General features: G+C 47.3%; 2 protein-coding genes across 6 annotated transcripts in view; one reads left to right on the forward strand and one right to left on the reverse strand.

The window, feature by feature from the left end:
• The window catches only part of LOC139055520 (nose resistant to fluoxetine protein 6-like), a 94282-nt gene extending 82510 nt beyond the window's left edge, over positions 1-11772 (forward strand). The window contains exons 11-15 of the mRNA XM_070533024.1: positions 67-189; positions 800-920; positions 7352-7538; positions 9575-9720; positions 10382-11772. Coding sequence (XP_070389125.1) covers positions 67-189; positions 800-920; positions 7352-7538; positions 9575-9720; positions 10382-10654 — 850 coding nt within the window. The 3' untranslated portion in view covers positions 10655-11772. The remainder of the gene's footprint in view (positions 1-66; positions 190-799; positions 921-7351; positions 7539-9574; positions 9721-10381) is intronic.
• The window catches only part of LOC139055522 (uncharacterized), a 69773-nt gene extending 49763 nt beyond the window's left edge, over positions 1-20010 (reverse strand). For 2 of the 5 annotated variants that reach the window (XM_070533034.1, XM_070533032.1), the window contains exons 1-3: positions 19709-20010; positions 18855-18933; positions 12799-12885 (exon numbers count right to left, since the gene is read on the reverse strand). In XM_070533034.1, the coding sequence (XP_070389135.1) occupies positions 12799-12885; positions 18855-18933; positions 19709-19910 (368 nt within the window). In that variant the 5' untranslated portion in view covers positions 19911-20010. Of the gene's footprint in view, positions 1-518; positions 757-12798; positions 12886-18854; positions 18934-19708 lie in introns of those variants that run through there. The other 3 variants (XM_070533030.1, XR_011511838.1, XR_011511835.1) reach the window with 3 other exon arrangements.
• Between the last annotated feature and the right edge of the window lie 907 nt (positions 20011-20917).

A 20917-nucleotide genomic window follows, 5' to 3' on the forward strand; every position in this document is an offset into this window, starting at 1 on the left:
AACAATAAACGCGAGGAAAAAGTTTGCGTCTGTTTAACAGCAATCTCTATTCTTTATTTGTGGCAGGCACCCAATCCTTGGAAGTCTTATCAACCTCATGTTTCTCGTCGTATCCTTCATAATAATGGCGGTCATAATAGTTTATTATAACTTCCCTGCCATCATGATTTTCCTGCACCCCGATGTCGAGTAAGTACATCTGCGTCATGCGATCTTCAATTTTCTATTTATCTTGCATGCGCTTACGAACTGAGAACAAACCGTGAAATCACTTTTTTTTTGCATGCATAAGCATAGAAATATGCACCTTCACCAAACCGCCACCATACTTATTCTTATCGTTTGCCTTTAAAGTGATCAAGCCAAATTACAAAAGAACTGATTGATAACAAGGTTGTTTCATCGACATCGTTGTATGAGCAGCAACACTATCATAAGAGCAAGCAGAACGTAACTGTTCGTAAGAACGTGACATCATATTCTTGTTGGTAAAATGTAAACTTCATGCTTAAGTTTTAAGCGGCACTAAAAAGGTAAAATGCATCATGAAACTTTCGTTTGGCTTCTCTTATGACATAAGCATGCATTTTTTGGCATGGGAAAGAGTATAACAGCAAGTTGGTGTAAGCATAAGCTGCTCATCACTTTGGGGGTAACACTTGCTCTGTAGCGCTGCATAGGCCTCTGCTTGTCCTTGATGGTTCGTCGGTCATACGCGCCGACTTTCCTGGAGACGTGTTCTGTGGGGTGTGAACGCTGCCGGAAAAAAGAAAGGACAATCGTTCGTATTTCATTTCAGCCTCATCAAGAAGGAAGCGTTCTACATTCATTGGAGGCCGTACACGCATTACGGACCTTACGCTGTTGGACTCTTCCTTGGCCTCATTTTCTTCAGGAAGCAGAAAATTCGTTTCAGCAAGGTATGTGTCGCAAGACATGTGTTTTAAGCGAATGCGGAGCGAGGGGTTGGGGATGGGGGGGGGGGGGGGGTACAGAAACTGCACATAAGCTGTCCTTGGGATGTTGAATTTATCAATAGGCTAAGGGGGCTCTTGATGACATTCACACTTTTGTCGACCTGCTAAAGTCTTTAGTGGGGCTGGTGAGGAGGACAGGGGAGAGGGCAGGAGGAATCCTGCTTGTGCAGCGTTCAAAACAAAGCGAAAAAACAAAACACCCGCACACACACCTTCACTCCGGCGATTGCCTCCCATCGTCACTTGACTTTTAAAATCGCCATACAGAAAATTGTCGTTCGCTTGAGTGCTTCGCAGAAAGGTGAAGTGTTGACAGCAATAGACGTGTGTTCAAGAATAACTATTTGTTTGCTTCCGCTGCGATTCTGAAGCGCAGGTGCGAAAGTGTTGTTCTGCCTTATGCGGAAGTAGACGTAAGTATAAAATGGCTTTTGTTACAGTATAACGTTTGTTATAGCATAATAGTTATACTATAACAGTTAAACTATAACGTTGTTATAGTATAAAACAATTTTCAGGCATAGTTTTTACTATACGACTTGATTTCCTACATGATTGCTGCCATATCGTGTTTTTCAATGTGCTATCGTGTCATGGTCACAAACTCTCTGAAAAGCTTGTTTCTTTTCTTTATTATTTCTTTTTGTGCGCGTTGCCGTCGTCTCGATGTTCTTACTTTTCATCACTTTTACACTGCCGAGACAAGAAAACTGTGTTGCTGTGATTCCTTTCAGAGACAGGCTTCATTTCCTAGAATTTCATGCTATTTGGATTTTTATTCTACGTTCATCATTCCTTCAGCACTTCATTTCCCTCGCAATAGTTATATATTCTTCTACTTTAATGTCAGGTTTGTAATGCCCAGGACTCGGTTACCACATTGCCAGTCAAAGCTTCCATGCAGAGCGAAATAAGGCTTGCGGCACGGCCTGGTTGTATGGAAATATCATAGCGATTGCTTCTAGCCTTCAAGGCATACTTCTGGTCACCTGGAAACTTCGAGTGAAGGCGTGGGGAACTTTTTAACATCCCCTACATTGTCTACATTTGCTTCCGGATATTACGGTTCACACGTTTGTGGACCCACAACCCCAGACTTTCGCTTCGACGACTAGGACCGTTATTCGACATCGTAATATCGAAGCTCTTGCACGTTTAACAGCTCGGGAGTGTAGTTAGACGCCATATGGCTTCTTTTTCTGGTCTACTCGGTGTACCGTTGATTTCCATTCGTCGACAGCCAGCAAGAAGGCATAGGTGATCTTTATACAAGCCCCTTTATTTCTGAGCTCCGTGAAATTCAGGTGGGCAATGGAATTTGTATTGTCGAATACTGCGTCCTTACCACACAACTAACACGTCATCTAGGCTTTGCTTTTTTGATGTCATACAGCGTGCCAACGTATTCTGACATATCTTCCTTCATTCAGTGGACGTAAGAGGAATTTAGTTTTTTAATATGTCCTCCACAAATCATTGTGTCCTCTGGAATCGCGCGAATCATGAAGTTACACTGAAACATGAAGATACACTGCATTTGATGCCTTTGATCTTTCATTTATCATCACTACAGTACCTGTTACGCGATAATAGATGTGTGAAGTACTTGCAATTTTTGCTACGTGCCGTGACATCGCGCTGGCATCCGGTAGTGTTATGCCCGTTCTTTTATACACAATGTCGAAGGCGAATTGTTGTATATCATTCGCCTATCTAGTCTGACTTTCCTTTCCTGTCGGGGAACGTATTAAGTAAGGATGAACGTTTGCTTATTCATAAATGGCTCTAGGTGCCTTTTCTCCAAGTGTGTGTAGAGGGTCATGACAGCCGCTAAGTTTTTTTTTTTTCATTGCGCAATTATATATACACTCCAAGCGCATTTCTGCTGTCGCCGTCGGCGTCGCCGTGAGGCTCCGTATAAAGTCTAATGCCCCGTTCACACTGAGACATTCGGCGTCTGGAGCGGCGCCTAGTTCGGCGGAAACCAGTTCGGCGGCGGCGAGATCCGCCGGAATAGCCCCTTCCGCGCCGATCGCTCCCGTACCGATTTTTGCGGCAGCTGCCGCCGGATTGCCTCGCCGCCGCGCGGCGCTGACCAATCGGGGAGCGCGAAACAGAACTTCCAAAGATGGCGGCCGAGTCTCACGTCATGTCGCAGTCGTCGCAGTCATCAGAGTCCGCCGCGACATCCACATCCGAAATGCTCATCGAACTGGTGCGCAACCACCCAGTCCTCAACTTACTCTCTGTAGTACTCCACGTCGCGATTTCGCAGGAGGGGTAGCAGTTGCGTGGCGTGACCAAACTGTTCGCGCTCTAGCAGAGCTGGGCGAACTCACCAACGCCGCTGTCGCCGTGTCTTCGGCGAATGCTTCTGCGCTTCATGCACCGCCAGAAAGGTGCTTGCCAACAGGCCAAGCAGTACTGCCTCTTCTTGCTCGGGGTTCATCATTGTCTTTCCAAGTAATGGTGGAGATGCGCAATATAAACTCATGAACTCGACGCGAGCGGAGACAACTGCGCAATTTCGAGCCGCGCGAACATCCGGGATATCCCGCGCTTGATTGGAGGTTAGCACTTTATGGGGCAGATGGCGCTGTATGTCTTTCCGGCGGTGCGGTCCGCAAGCAGTGTGAACTACGCGATTTTCGGCGGCAGGAGGATTCCATTCGCTGTAGACGCCGGATTCCTCAGTGTGAACGTACCATAAGGGCGATAAAATCAGCGGCGCGCGCCGTGTGCTATATGAGCTAGTGAAAGCGCGTGAGGGTGAGCCTGCGATCGCGGCTCAATCTCGCTCACGCAAGCGAGGGAAGCGGGGAGGAGCCGCGTCGTCTTCCGTCGCGCGCAAGGATCGGGGGGGAGGAGGCTAGGGAGGGGGGGGGGGGGGGGGCGTTCTACTTTATGCGACCCGGGCTGCCACGCGCGCCTGCCCGGCCGCTGTATCTTGAAAGCCATCTGCGACGGGGACAGAGTCCAGCCACGCGCTGTCTTTTAGCGGCTAAGTTCGCATCGGTGCGAGACGCAACACGAAGATCAATTCGCTCGCTGCTGCCGCCTCGCTTCCTCACTTTAGCGTTTTTACAGCTAGTTTCTGCGGTCATCAAATGAGATGCGTTCATGTGTGCTTGTGCGCGCGTGACTTCCGGAAATGATAATCGTAATAACGTTGACATTTAATGTAAGATGCGTTTTCACGCAATCTTATAACACATCTATTTCGTTAAAAAAATGAACAACCAATAACCATGCGTGTTAATTTAGTTAGTAAGCCTATGTTTACCTGTTTATACGGCCGATAAAACTACTTTCCTTACTTCGTATAGCTAGCTGTCTACTAATTTGCTATCGCAATCGATGCTTCGACTTTCTGGCGAAACTGCGACTTTTTCAATCCGTCATTAATTTATGCTTCTTTGAATGCATAGGTATTGTAGCCGATGTCATTTTAGCGTCTCTGTGGCCGTTAATCAGCCACACGTGCATAGCTGCAGTTGCTGAAATCGACAGATATTAGTAACCACTTACCTCCGCATACACACACGCAGTGTTATCTCTTATTTATTTATTTATTTATTTATTTATTTATTTATGTTATCACGCCGCCCAACCCTCTGTGTAGTATAGCAACGCGGACGTGCACCCAGTCGCCTTTCCTTCCACCTCTCTCGTTCTCACCTTATGGCTTCCATATCGTTTGTTTGATGGAACACTGCCTAGCTACCGTAATATGAAACAGGTGTTCTGACTTCGCGAATTAGGAAATTATAAGCACGTGGTCTGGATAGTCTATTTTGGCAAACTACTCATGCGCTCGCTCACGCACGCAGCCCACACGAATGCAATGTCTTTTTACGGCAAATTTTCGGTGCATCTAGACTTCAGTACGTATCATCAACATCAACATCATCATCCAATTTTATGTCCACTGCAGGACGAAGGCATCTCCCTGCGATCTCCAATTACCCATGTCCTGCGCCAACCGATTCCATCTAGCACCCGCGAATTTCCTAATTTCATCGCACCACCTAGTCTTCTGCCTTCCTGTACTGCGCTTCCCTTGTCTTGGTGCCCATTCTGTAGCCCTAATGGTCCAACGGTTATCTAACCTGCGCATTACGTGACCTTCCCAGTATGTATATGTGTATCTAATAAATGCTTGACATTGTCCCGCAAAGCCTAAAAAACGCATAAAGAGTATGCATAATATAACTGTCTTGGATGGGGCGGGGGGGGGGGGTACGCCGTTGACTTCCTTCTTGGTATTCTTTGTACCTCCAAGTTTCTCACAAAGAAGTCGACAGAATCGTAGAAGCGACAGAAATCTTTAAAAATCACCGCCCAAGCACTCCGTACAGATTGGCAACCAGAAAAGCTGAAACGTGCGGCCCCCGTGTTTATTACTGGTTTAATCCGGACGGTTCATTAAACGACGGCTTGCTAGGGTGCCGGATCCTCGGTACGCAGTTGCTGCTTGCGCTCGGCTGCACGAGCCTGTTCTTGTGCCCGGGCTGCAGCATTGGCACGGCGTAGACGAGCTCGTTCCCGGCTCTGCTCCGATGGAGAGCAACGACTTCACTACTGGCGCAGCCATTCACGCGCCTCTCCATCTCATTTTGTTTTTTTCGCGCATGCGCATGGCGTTGCGCCGGAGAATTTTTCGGCGTACAGGTGACGGATGGACGGACGAATTGGCTAGCCATATACAGCTTCGCTGTAAAAAGTTGATTTTTGTGACGTTAATAATCAGTCACACTTTCTGTATAAGCTATTGATCGCACACGAAGACAAGCGGTCTTCCTTCCGTGCACACTGAGGGACAACTCTTTTTCCGACGATCGAAGACTCGCATTTCGCTTTGGTTTGATGCAATTAGACGACATGCTTTAAACAGATGACAACTACGTGCCTGCGATGCGAAAGCAACGAAGGCGCTGCTGAATTTCTCGCGACTGAATCGAACAAAGAAGGATGGAGTGTACGTGTGCATGGCACTTACTTTCGTCCTTTCCTTATATTTTTCTCTTCTTTCCACAGTGCAGTGTAGCAAGTCAGGCACAGCATAGCTAACTTCCCTGCCTTTCTTTTATTACTCCTTCTCCTCCCTCTCTTTCCCTTTTATAATTGCAACGTTTCATTCCCATTCGATGTTTAGTTTTCATACGGCTACCGCTTCAATATCACCGCGGTATCTGTGGTGCGCTGCAATTAGTGCGACTATTAGCCCTCGCATGTATTTCTAACTCTTCATCCCGTATGATCTGCAAATTATTGACCCATTTATAGTATCCAAGATTCATGGAGATTTGGTTTCTAGTTCTATTACAGTAATCCATTCAAACTTTCGGGTACGTGTTAATGGCTTTTCTCAAGAGCTGCACAATTACTTGAGACTCCCTCAGTGAAACCACTTCTTTACGATTTCTACTCTATATCACGCACATGGGCTTGTGTATCTCTGTAAAATTTCTTCCGGATACAATTCCAATAGTTTTCTTGCATTGGACACGGACAGTTGGCATACAAACACTTTTTGCGAAAGCTTTTCTCTGTGTGTTCATGGCTGATTTTAGTAGCATTAACAGCTCCGGTAAAAATGCAGCCGGTTCACGAAGGAACGAGTTATGGCTGCGCCTCCCACGACGCGCAAAGCTCTTTCGAAATGTTTGAACTATCAGAACACGAAACCGACAAAGCAAGAGCGGCTCCTGTATAGCACGATAAAAAATACGCTTTTCGAAACGTATGTTTAAAGCGGATGCCCCAAACCGCAAACGTTTTCGGAGCATGAGATCCGAAAAAAAAAAAGAAAACGAAATCTTATCGCAGCCAAGGCACCACTCTCGAATCAGAGAGAGAAGTGTTTACTTCTCCACACAAAGATGGCGCTGGTCATCTAAATTCTCGGCTTTTTGGCGAGGTCGTCAGGTGTCTCAACTCTATCGCGATTTCTATGTCCCGAAAACATATATGGTCCGCTGTAGATTGCTCGCACGTTTTATCTGCTCTTCGTGAACCGCCTTGGTTCTGACATTTTTTGAAGGCATCCCCAAGTGGCGGCCAAGAACAGGCACTTTTTTTTCCCCTGTAGTAATGAATCTATAATATATAATAACGATGACCTCATGATGATTTGAAAGTTACCTGTGATTAGGTGCTCCTAATGAGAATGTTTTCGTTCCAGATATTTCGCATGCGTGCGTTCCTCGTACGTTCGGCGCGGCTACGTGATATAATTACATGATGTAATGTTAGCGACATTCCGAACCATTTACGCTTTCATTAACCGCAGCGATGACTGCACAGTGATGACTTATGCGATAAAGAAATCCTCACGAGAGTTGTGGTCGCAACCCCATGACGGTGTCTCGCAGGCGCTGGCCATCCTTGGCTGGGCGGCCGCCATCACGCTTCAGTTGGCCATGATTTACGGGATCCGCGACTGGCACGAGCATTACGAGACAGTGGGAATCGTGGGCTACGTGTTCGCCATCACTCACCGGACAGCCTGGGCGGCCACCGTGGCCTACATCCTGTTCGCTTCGCAGTTTGGTCTCGGAGGTACGTCAAGTTGTTGCATCGTGCCTGCTGCGCGACGAACCGTAAAACGCTCCGAGAATAAGTCGGTTATCTGCACATACAATCTTCCTCAGCGGTAATTCGACCGACTTGCGTGATCTGCGCTCCGCTCGATTGCATTTGCGTCAAGCAGAAGGAAGAAGTTCATCGTGCCTTCGCAAGAGATTTGCGCCAATTACTCGCCTCGTAGTATAGGGCTCAGCTATCACATTTAAGGCGCGAGGAAAATTGCTATATGTAACAATAGGTACAAAATTACTAACAGCCCGTCGTGATGGCTCAGCGGCTATGGCGTTCCGTTGCTGAGCAGGTTTCGTCGCGGTTTGGCTTCCCGGCCGCGGTGACCGGATTCTCGCGAACGAGGAATGCAATCACCCTCGCGCACTTGTATTTCGATGCACGCTAAAAAGCTGTGGTTGTTTGAATTTAGTTGGGAGCCCTACGCTACTGTTGTGGCTCACCTAGCGCCAGTGTTGCTTTGGGTCGTTGGATCCCGTGTATCTATCAAAATCAGTAACGCCTGGGACCACTGGTGTCGCGGCGCGCGGACGCGTGATCACGCGGTTATTTTCATATTTCGCGCGTTTTCATTTTAACTTGGAAAAAGATAATTACAGAAGACACAGCACACTGAAAACAGCTGAATAGGGTGTTCTAAAACACAATTCTTTCTTTTAGGTCTAAATTCGCGCCTTCAATTCAGCAATCAAAATGTTCGTTAATTAATCTAATCTAATTATCGATAGTTAAATTACACAAAAAAATTCCTCCCGGTGCGGTACGTTACTGCTGATAGAATGACATTGGTCGCTTGCTCGTATACTGTATGTTTAAGAGCTTGGCAGACGTTAGCTGGGACACCCTGTACATATAAATTAGAGTTCCGATGGTACGTTTCGAACAGAGTTGGCCCAGAGAAGCTCCATGCTCTAACAGAAGCCCGGCGTTCTAACAATCAGACCACGTACGCATGCCCTGTTGTCAAACACTCTTACGAATTTCCCTCGTGCAAGCCAGCGCTTTGAGACACGACGCTTTAGCCACGTCGCATAGCAACAATTTACTTACAAAAAGTGAGCGCGCGCATTTTCTACCTGACGATGACGACAGAAGTTACGGGACGCATTCGCCGCCAAAATTCGCTGCGCGTCTCTCATCGTACTATGGCGCGTTTCTACAAGGCGAAGTCCGTCGTGTCTTGCGACTTAATGCTGAGTAAAACTTTCCCTTGCTCAGCAAGATCCATCATGGTCAGTTAGGGTTGCATCCGTCACTGAAACCTGCAGCGCGTCTCTAGTCGCAATGCACCACATTTCTTGCTGCCTCGTGAAAACTTTGAGCACACCGACTCTCACAGTGCATAGGGATCTACATAATTTCTAACTTTGTCATATTGTGTGATGCGTTTCCGTCGCACCCTTGCGCAAAGGAACAGCCGGCACTATCTACTGGTGCAAGCATCTCGTTTTTTTTTATTCATGTCAATGGAAAAAAAAGAAAGAGCTGTGTCTGAGCGCGTCTCATTGTACTTTCGCAGCAACAGGTTTCGATTACAGTTCAGCTCGTTAACAGGTCATATTAAAGAGCCTACCGATACCAACTGCTGCATTCCAATTGAACAGGTGTACTCGAACGGACTAAACAACTTGTCGGTAAACCTTTTCGTTGGTTTCCTGGATGAACATTAAACTAAATCTAAGGGGACTATTTTTTATGTTACTGAAATCAGCGTTTTTATCTTCCAGGTGTAAATAGCGTGACCTGTGAAGTTATAAAGCTAATTTGTCTTCCAGAGTGTATACAAACAAATGAAAGTCGGCCACGCCCTTATCTCATTCCATAACTTTAGACTTTATAGCGTAGTGCGACAATGTTGGCTCTGGTGTCTCCTGGGTACCTTAATTTTAAAACAAAACACCCCTGACAGCTATTTCCTGCGGATAACAATAAGGTTAATCCGCTCATAACAGACGCCGATTTCATACGTAGTCGCTTCTCCGGGCGCATTTCTTGCACAGGTTGGATTGGCCAGTTTCTCCAGTGGAAGGCACTGGTCCCACTGAGCAGGTTGACCTTCATGACGTATCTACTGCACCCAGTGGTCATGTGGTACAAGCAAGGCCAGCTGAGGGAGCGTTTCTACCTCAGGCACTTTCCTGAGATGGCAAGTACATTTCGTCCTTGTTATCGAAACGCCGAGCGCATCCATCGTATACATTAACCTTTTCCTGCAGCACGTACTTCAACGTTAACGTTTGACCAAATGGGGCTGTATGGGACTCTATAACAGCCTTCTTCTGCAGGGGTGTTCTTGCTGTAAAAAGCAAAAGCTGATTTTCACATTGCTTGCGTCAATGTAGACCGCCGCGCTTAAACCAACGGGATGAAAGGTCAGGAATGCGATTTCAGGCGTTATGCTGTCTTATATGTGCTCTAAACACGAGCTTCATTTCTACAGCCTAACGGAATGCTTGTTTTCCAAATTATACTATATATAGTGCTATTAGGATTAGACGCGTTTGTTATCGGGAGCTACTTTTCACCTAAAACGTTATCTGCATTTGGTGTGAGTTGTTTTAGTATTCATCTAAGTGCTTGAGGGTGTTTTTTATATCACTATTCGTACAACAGCTAGCATTAGAGGCTCCGCACTTTCCGAGCCACCTTTTTCTTCTCTTGTCCCCTTGAAAGAGTTGTTGATTGCTGTGGGCACTAATACCTCTGTAATTAATTGTTCCAAGGAAAGTGGAGGATCTCTAAAACAAACAATGACTGCGAAGGGAGTCTTGATGCCGCCATTGACATCTGCTGCTCATTATTTTCAGGCTAACAACGTGGTGTCGGACCTGGTCTTCTCGTACGGTGCGGCCTTCATCGCCACACTGCTGTTCGAAGTGCCCATGCTTAACCTGGAGAAGATAATCTTGAGGCCTTTCACCGGCCCGCCAAAGAAGCAGGGCCGCTCAGGGAATGGCCTGTCCAACTCGGCGTACGCGGCCGAGTCGCCTCCCGTGGACTTTGTTATCAATGGACACCACTATCCCGACGACTACAAGAGATCAGCGGGAGGCGAGCGGAACAGCTCATCTAGGCTCTGAGAGCCCTAAACGACACTGACGCGCGCGCAGTCGCTGCAACATGTTTCTCACAACACTCGGCAGCGCCTCTGAGGAGGAAACTGGCTTGTACATTGAAAGGTTTCCGCTTGTATATTGTTACTCGGAAAACTGATGATGAGCTACGACGGACTGTTCACCGTCCCCCCACTTCACTCTGCGCACACCTCCCATATTTTTTCTTCATTAATAGACAACCTAGCGCAGACTTTGGCTACACCATTGTGGTCGAACGTCGGATCATTAGTATTGCGTACACAAGTTAGGTGCACAGCATTTTTTTTAATGTTATATGTCATCTATATCTAATTTATCTGGCGTTCTGCATCACAAGTAAAGCGACGGCTACCAGTCATCTATCTGCTTTGTTGAAATGCTTGCACGTCAGACTCTAAGCAGAACGAATGATCGAGGATTACGAAGCACCGACGTAGCGCTATGTACTGTAGAATACGAAAGTGTGGAGGAATCTGAATGCGAAGCAAGAAAAAAAAAACTCGACCGGTATTCGTTGTTCGAGCAACCTCGTGTGTGGTGGCATTGTGATAATTGGCCGGAAAAGTCAAGCAGAAACAGGTTCGAGAAAAACTTGAGAAGTTAGCGCCACCACGCCTTGGTCAGTACATGCTGCTTGCTTCGCCCCTTTGTTGAAAATGCAGAAATGAATTACCATAGCGTAACATATGTTCATCTTCTGCTGTCGTTACCTGGATCACGCTTTTAAAAGGTTGCATTTGTTTCCATGGAGATGTCTGAGTATATTTTACTAATCTACATAATATTATTGGTAGAACCATACCATTTTTTAAAAATATAAATGGTCCACACATTCCTCACTTTGTGCACATGAGCAACTAGGCGCAGTTATTCGTAAACAGGGGAACCAAAGCGTGCCATGGCGAATAGAAAAGCAGCCCACAAATGACTTGCTTTGCTGCTTTATTGCAGCGTCTTATTCAATTCACGAAAATGTAGAACAGAGAGAATAGTACATTTTAACTGTCAGCGATGACAGTTTGTCTCAGGACACATACACACATGCAACTGATGGTGTTTTTTGGAAGTGACAACTTGTTTTGTAAATAAATGTGTAATTGTCCAAGCGAGTTGATTTCTTCCTTGACTACAATAATCGAAAAAGGCCTGCAGGGGTGTCTGTCGGCTACAAGGACTGGTTATACGTTGCATATGAGACAAAATACGATCATTACAGACATCCACAGTTATATTACAAATTTACGCCTGTCCAAGCAAGCAAACGGCAACAGGGCCGCACAACGCAGGACTGACGAAGGTAAGTGACGCATCTCTGTGTCAAATGTGCACAGTTTTGTTTTCGAATGTACGTTGCGAGCACCGACCGCAAGTCTACGCCTTATTATGTTGCGATGCGGTAAAATCATTTAGAGGTATCTTTCATTCACACAAAAAGAGTAGGCCATCCCAAGCGTCTTGTGACTTCAAATAAAGTCAAATTGTAGGGTTTAACGTACCGAACGAACACGCAGACAATGCGGGCCGCCGTAGAGGAGGGCTCCGGATAACTTTCGGCCACCTGGAGTTCTTTAAAGCACACCCAAACCTATGTAGACGAATGACTTTTTTTTTGCATTTCGCTACCGCTGAAAGGCGAACGCTCATGGCGCGGTCGGGAAACGATCCCGCGGCCCTTTGCGCCGAAGGGAAACGCAACAGTCGCTGAGCTAACGCGGCGTCTATGTGTATTGCTCGGCTGTATGCGCTAAGACGCATGCAGTACAGGTTACATATTTTTTTAGCTTTTCCCCTCCAATTGCTGCTTCGAATTGGATGTTTTTATTTGAGTTGGAAAGAATGCACTTGGCACCATTTCGAGGAAAGCAGTTTGTCAAAGCACCTACATCGCGCTAATTCTTCCCTTCCTCTCATTCTCACCGATGATGACGCGTACTGAAAACCTTGACGCACGGATAAGGTAGAGTGCTGTCTACTGCATGCATCAACTGCTGGCGGAGTCGGCTGCGCGCGCTACGGGGAACGTTATTGTCGCCAAGAAGGATACGAGCGTATGTAACACGCCCGGAGGTGACTGTGAATGTTGCGCGAAGAAGCCTAAGCGATGAGGCATAGTTCTGTGTTTTACTCACGTGAATGGTCTTCTCTGCCGCGCTTTGCCATAAGGCGCTGGTTTGCTGACTGTACCGAGCCCGCAGGGTATATTTAGAACCAGAGGGCTGCAAAAAAATATTAAATTATGGTGATTTACGTGCCAAAACCAGGATCTGATTATTAGGCACGCCGTAGTGGGAGACTTCGGAAATTTTTACCACCTGGGATTCTTTAACATGCACTTAAATCTTAGTACACGGGTGTTTTCGCATTTCGGTCCCATCGAAATGCGGGCGCCGTGGTCGGGATTCGATCCCACAACCTCGTGCTTAGCAGCCCGCACCATAGCCACTAAGCAACCACGGCGGGTAGCCAGAAGGGTGAGCTTGCCTTATTTGCATTATAGTATAGTGCAGAGCTGCAATGTCATATGCGCCATGAATATGCTTCCGTGAAGGCGTAAGCAGCCAGTTGAGTACTTATGTAGAAATCCTACATGGTGAATTACGAGGAACGCCGGAGAGCAGCCGCTGATTTCGACTACGTGGCATCCGTTCCAAGGCGTTCTGTTCAAAGCCTAACGATTGTGCAAGGCAGAGAAAGAGTGTTTCTACATTAAAGAAAAAAATATAGAGAAACGGGGAAGTAAGAAAAGACAGAGAGGATAACTAGATTTCTTTTTTTAATTGACCCTACCTACACGAGAATGAGAATGTCACTGCGTGAGTGAAATAAAGAAGACAACAAAACAAGGAGAGAGGAGATAAGGGCTCAGCAACTGTCAGTGTATACACTATTAAGTAAACATACGTGGACAGGATCCGACCAGCTGCATCATAAACCTATATCTCTCGCGGAACCCGACTATTTTACGAATTATTGTTTACATTACTAGCTACAATGCGAAGCATTTACGCTTACCATAATGACACTTTTATTGGAGTCTTTTGGTAAAGAATGATATTCCTTATTGAATATCGTAACAGACAGTTCTTCCTGTGGTACCGCACTCTTCTACGTGATGGCGCATTTTCCTTTGCACCTGGCTGTATATGACACATCGCGTTGAAAAAGCTTTGTAATCTCCTACTACCGAGACAGCAAATATAAGGACTATGGTACCATCGGACGTTGGCGCCGAAGGTTTCATATTCACGTCATCATTTGAGTCTTCTGCCGAAAATACGCTATGTAATGACGCGTTAAGGTTTCTGTGCATTGAGAAAAAAAAAAGAAGGGTAGCGATAGAGTTATTTTATCTAAATAAATTTTATATAAAGAACGTTTGAGCATTTTCTTCTCACAAATAGGCACGATTTACACTACAATCACCCATGAGCGTTCACTTTTCAGAATTGTCACGCATATAAAGAAAGGTTCTTTTCTACAAAACACTTCCGTTACTGCTCCCAGTTGTAGTAAACATGCAAAGAAACGATTCAAATTTAAGCCCCTTTTCAATGTATGTGCTGATTTCTTCCTATCATATCAGCACAGTTCACTCTATAGGCAGCGCTCTTAACCGCGATTCGTGCGAAAGAACCGTGCGCGCGTGAGCAGCCGCGGCTCACTTCGCAACCGGAACACAACCGGAACACAGAAAAGCAACCAGAACACAGAAAAATATTGAGTGGCGCCATTGCATGGGTGGATGTTATGAGCGTCCCCTTTGGAACGGGGCGGTGGGTTGCGCCACCAAGCTCTTGCTATTATACTGCCTAATGCCCTACCTAAGCGCAGCCATTTCCAAAGCGCAGTGGCGCCACCTGCTGCTCCAACGGCTCCGAGCGGCCAAGCGAGGCGACCGCAGGTAGACGCAGTGCTTGCGCTGCTTGCGCTTTGACATTACTGTGAAGTTCTCACGATGGACGGGACGGTGAATTTCAGCTAGCGAATTTAGTTAGTGAACTTCAGCTTCTCGGCAAGAGTGTGCTGCAAATCGGAATGGCTGTGGCAAGCGCAATATCCGCAGGTGGAGCGGATCGTTCGGGAAAGTGTGTGTTACCTTCGCAAGCGGAAACATTGGTTCTGCGGCTATTCCACTTTGATTTGCACGTCTGACAATACTTCATGAACTGGTAAAAGCCTTGCAGTACGCGATATACTTTACCTCCGCGTTGCAGTGCCTTGAAAAATCTCGCAGTGCCTTGAAAAACAGGCGGCATGCCGTAGGTTCGAGTATGCGTAGCGCACGTGCGCGGGTGCCCAAATGTGTCCGTTTTTTGTCTCGGGACGGCGGAAGAATGAATTAACATCACTTGAGCCGTGCCGGATCTACTGTGCAATGTACGCATACTAATTTAACAAACATCGCCGCTCTTGCCCTCTGGCCAGTAGTTACGATAAGCGTCACAAACCAGCTTTCACACGTAAAGGTTTCAAACAGTTGCTGAAAGGTATTGCGAGATTTCGTAGCCAGTAACGCCAGTGCACGGAATTCGATCTGTTACGCATGAGTTCGATTGTCATGAGCGTCTGAACCGTGTAGCGGTGCGAACACTTTCGTGGCATTTACTTGTGACTCAAGTGCGGAGTTCTATGGCGAGAGCCGCTATACGAAGCCCACCTCAGGCCTTTGTGTAATCGAAGCCCGTAGACAGACGCATACACACAGAGAGACACGCACAGATACACACATACAGAGACAAAAGCACATGCACGGCTGAATATGCCACAGCGGCACAGCTCTCGACGTACATCGTGTTCGTCGCAAACGGTGCTCTGCAATCTGCTTCGTTTTCGCTGCTTATTTGCACATCCATAAATGACACAGTGACGCCCCGATGATGTTCTGTACTTGGATGTTGCGGGCACAGACATATTTACACACTGAACACCCCGTAACACATACACGCTATATGCACGCGAATGCGTCTTGGCAGCTCAGGGAAGATGGCGGCCGGTTGTTGGGTTTCGGAGTATGCGCTCAGCCCATCCGGTTCAAGACTATCGTCTTCTGGTCTATAGGCGTCGGCTTCAAGATGCTTCAGCAACTTTGGCGGTGGCACGCAAAGGAAGCGCCGTCGTCCCCGATAAGCGATAGGCTCGACGCACGGGTGAGAGCGCTGCAATACGATAGCGCACGAGCACAGTCATGTGGTTTTATTTTCTATTTTGCACGCTTTCTTTAAACGCGGAAAAAAATCGCCACGAGGCTTGTACGTTGCCACAAAAAATTAGATCGGTCGTTTCTGAATCCCTTCTACAATGCACCGAAACGCACTTGACCATGAAGTGAATATTAAAAATTTTGTGCAATTCATCTCAGTTAAAGGGAAGCTGAAAGCTTTTCCAGAAAAAATGAGTGAAGAGCAGTACGCTGTGGTTTCCATCCATCTGAATTCGAATATCGCATCGAAATTGAGCGAAAGAAAGCGAAAAACTATTTTATTTCGACGAAAAGTGCAGCAGCAGACACGCACAGCTCGCGCGCCTCGTTTACGCCCGTGATTGGTCGAGCGCCTCGTGACGTCAACAATGGTGTTAGTGCGGACCGACTGCTGCCGCTACACACGAAGCACGGTGCAAAGTAGTTTGGTGGTGTTTTGCTGAGACGGTCATGGAAATTTTCGAGAGCTTGCGTTTCTCTGAGGAGTTTGGCGTTAAGTCCAAACTCTACGAGAGCGATTTTGCGCGCGACGGTGACGGGCGACGGCTTCGAGCGACAAAACGAGCCGTCGCTTGAACAAATCGCTCGGTGTTGTCGCTCGAAAGCGTGTTTCTAGAAATTTAGAACTCGTCGCTCGTCGCCCGGAAATGCTATGAGCGACTAGCCAATTGTGCGAAGCCGAAACTGAATGTACATAACTCAAATACTACTGTTTGTCGTACGGAACGACCAAACTACTGAATTTTACACGTGCGGGAATAAGAACCTAGTGCAAGACCTTCAGAAATATTTTGTGCTCCTTCTTCAGTAAAATACATCAACTTAAATTGATAAAGCATGCGTCACGCTAGTTTCGGCGCATATATTGCTGCTCTCATACCGGGAAGTCGTCGCTCAAAGCCGTCGCTCGCGTGGCGTTCGGCTTGCAGACGACGAGTGAACGCGACAGCCATCGCCTCGCTTGTAGCGCTGTCGCTGTCGCGTGCAAGATCACTTGTAAGGGGTTTGTACTTGTACATACTACACGTACGTACATACTTGTACATACTACATGTACGAGCCGATTGCGAAGCGCCGGCCTCTCCAAGAAGCAAAAAATGCTGGTGCAAGCACTGCTTTCCACGCGAACGAAGGCGAAGTGTTAGCATCTCCTTGTGTTGGAAATGTTCTTTTGCGAGTATGTCTTTTGCTAAGCTGCATTCAGCGTTCCAGTGAGTACGTTTCCGGGCAAACAACTGTAGTGTTATGTTCCTGCATGCCTCCTGGTAGAACGTAAGCGGTGATGCGATCTTCAGAATTTGTGCGCTGCGCCAAAGCTGTCGGCAATCTACACAGACGGTTTAAACGTGGGAAAAGTTTACCGGCTGTTGGAGCACGTGTAGTATAGAACCTTCATCAGCGCGCCATCCGCACGCTACTCGTAACCGGCGAATTTCGTCGGCTACGTGAGATGGTCGGTTTCTTATGTGTGCGAGAGAAGGGGGAGCGCAGCGTCTTGGCGTGAGCAGGCTTTCCAGCACATGCAAACTTTACGCTTGCACTGCGTTATGGTAGCTGCATGCAGGCTGTTGCACAACACACGTGCGAATAGAAAATTCGCGGCGCTTGGCCATGAAACCTGCGTCATGGGTGGGCGATAAACATGCACCTTCCGTTCAGCGTGCTAACACGAAGGAGAACCCAAAGCACGCATTATTGATTAACTCCGGTAGTAATCATCACGGAAGTGGTTAGAGCACAACACTGTTGTTCTTGAGCGCTTGAAGTTGTTTCGCTTCACAGCAGCCTCCCACTTAGCTGAAAGCTTCTTGTCTTGGAGGAACTAATGGAACATCGGAACATCGTCAAGGCCGCTGGTGTTCGTGCAAGCGCAGGCTGCACAGAACGCCGGCATGATCGGCCTACAAGTTCAATTGATGCTTCGCATGTCAACTACCACTCCTATATACACACAAATAAACAAATGTAGGGTCGAGCAAAGCAGATTAGGACGGCACACACGCAGAAATAAGCTCGGTCAGGCACGGTCGCGGAGACGGTGAAGAAGCGGAACACCAGTGTTGACGTCACTAAGCCGCGGTTTCCGGTCTCCGCTCGCATCGTCAGCAGCAGCGCGCGGCGCTCGACGGGGGGGCGGAGCTACAGCGCAATTTTAACCGACGATTGCGTCGCTCCTAAGTGATAAAACCCCCCCAAAATTTTACCTTCATGGTTTATAAGGTTCCCGCATCGGTATATGAGCATCTTATTGAATTCGACACTCTTCAGCTTCCCTTCAATGAACTAATTAAACGGAATATAAGAATACTCTAAGGAGCGGCACATGACGGTAAACCATATGCCGTTGGTTTCATTCAGCTGCGGCTAACCACTTTTTAAAATCCTTGGTTCAAGTTATGTGAAACATCATGTATAAGCTAAAGTGGTGGTCATAGGAAAGACGAGGTCATCCATCGACGACTCCCGCATGCCGTCGTAAATAATGGGTCCTCTAACGTAAAACTATTAGAATGTGTTTTTATTCCAATCTCCTGTCGTCAAATATACGTAACCGTCGACGCAAGAATCGTGCTGACCAGCCCAATCAATCGCTCTCCTCGTCAATAGGAGGTCACCTTTGTTCGCTTTCAAAACGAATAACATTGCCTACACTGAGCAGTTTTTGTTATTTAATTGGCTGACGAGAGGCGAGGAGCACGCTCAAGTGGAGAAGGATTCGATGGGATCGAGCCAGTGCACTGAAACTCGATAACCAGATGAAGAGGGTGGTGCCGGTGTCAGCGAGTGGTCCGCTTTCCCTTACTTGGCTTGAGGTGGCTGGCCGAAAATCGCGGCGGCATGCTACGGAAGGTTAAGCATGCTGCTAAAACGGATCCTCAGCAAAGAAGAGTTGGCAGAGCGATGTAGTAAACGTGCCGAAAGGGCTGGATAACGTTTTGCTGCCACGAAAAAAGGTTTAATATACGGCAATAATTCCATGCTCACCAGCAGGTACGAGGTGCGAGTGCCTGAGCGATCGGTGGGCAGCCGTCTTCTGTACCTTTCGCAACGGGGCATTCTCTGGCTATTCAGAAGAAAAAAATATGTTTTGTTCGGCATATTAATGCATCTTTACCGCTTACACGTCCCTTTGACGCGGTGAATTTTCGCGGTTTTGTGACGTCGCCTTACTGACAGCCGAAGTGGGCGCAGTCCGAACACTCTTGGTCGATCGGCTAATGGCGAAAAGGTGTCGAATCAGTAACAATAATGTTTTTATTCAATTTAATCATGCATTATCAGTACGCACACATCATATCAGATGGGGCGTTATCGCGGTTTTCGTGACGTCTCGTGACAGACAGGCGAAACTGGGAGCGGCCTGAAAACTTTTTGATCAGTCGTGGAGGGATGATTGCAGAATTGGAATAGAAAAGTATGGAATAGCTTTACGTTATAGCGCCCAATGTATATTTATGCTCCTGCGGGTATCATCCATATTAGTATAGTTGCCCTAGCAATGCGAGTGGAAATTGTGTGCTATAGTTTTTCCGTGGTCTGAATTCAAGTATCGGTAAGTTGCAGAGCTAAACGTAGGTATCATAATGTTACACGTTACGGGTACAACAATACTCGGACAGTGGCGCACCAACTATTTCTAGAGTGGGGGGGGGGAGGCAAACCGGCAGACGATCTGATCTCTCTCTCTCTCTCTCTCTCTCTCTCTCTCTATATATATATATATATATATATATATATATATATATATATATATATATATTTTGCCACGACCTCGACACAGCTGACAGCCACACGATCAAAGTCGTCGAGCCAGTCTTCGACGTCCTCAAAAGGCTCACCATGGAACGGCCGCGGCCAGCGTGGGGTGTGGAGAACCCGCGACGCAGGAGGCTGTCCCGTACCGTATGTCTCCTGTGTCTGGCTTGCGGTTCTGGTGGGCATCCTCGGCAGATCTTGCAGGCCGTATTCCGGAGGCAGTCTTTGAAGCCGTCGGCTTTTGCGTAGGTTGTCCACTTCCAGTTCCTGGGGGTCAGAGTACATAGACGCGTACCCAGCACGTCCACCAGTTTGTCACAGACAAAGCCACAAAGGACTTCGGTCGACGCTGTAGATCTCTCTATTTATCGCTGTCCTGGCACCTCCGTCGTTCTCTTCTTCTGCGAGCCACCCAACATGCCTAGCATGTGGCACCGAATTGCATCGTGTGGCTGTCAGCTGTGTCGAGGTCGTGGCATTTGAGCAGCACATCCAGCGTTTACGAGCAGTTCTTGACGCAATTCGTACTGCTGGTCTGTCTTTAAAACCTGAAAAATGCCATTTCGGGTATGACGAACTGAAATTTTTAGGCCATGTCATCAGCTACGAGGGCATTCGACTAGACCCCGACAAAACCATTGCTGTTGCTTCGTTTCCAACACCTTCGAACAAACACGAACTCCGCCATTTTCTAGGGCTTTGCGCATATTATCGACGCTTCGTGGCTAACTTTTCACGGATAGCCGAACCTTTGCAACGGTTGACTAAGGAAAATGTTCCGTTTGTCTGGGAGCAGGACCAACAAGAAGCCTTCTGTGAACTCCAGAAACGTCTGCGCACACCTCCTGTTCTAGGACACTTTGACGAAGACAGTGACACCGAGTTGCACACGGATGCCAGCAACGTTGGCCTTGGTGCCGTCCTCATACAGTGGCAAGATGGAGCCGAACGCGTGATTGCATACGCAAGCCGCACTTTGTCTCCAGCTGAAAGGAACGATTCCACTACGGAAAAGGAATGCTTGGCTGTTGTGTGGGCAATTGCTAAGTTCCGACCATATTTGTACGGCCGATCGTTTCGAGTTGTGACAGATCACCATTCATTGTGCTGGCTCGCCAATCTGAAGGATCCATCTGGCCGTCTTGCACGCTGGAGTCTTCGCTTGCAAGAATACGTTATGACGATAGTATTCAAGTCCGGGCGTAAACACACCAACGCCGACTGCCTGTCACGTGCTCCACTTCAACCATCGCCAAACGACTTTGATGAAGAGGACGCATTTCTGTCCATTA

The sequence above is a fragment of the Dermacentor albipictus genome, chromosome 1 (assembly GCF_038994185.2).
Source record: "Dermacentor albipictus isolate Rhodes 1998 colony chromosome 1, USDA_Dalb.pri_finalv2, whole genome shotgun sequence".
NCBI lineage: Eukaryota > Metazoa > Arthropoda > Arachnida > Ixodida > Ixodidae > Dermacentor > Dermacentor albipictus.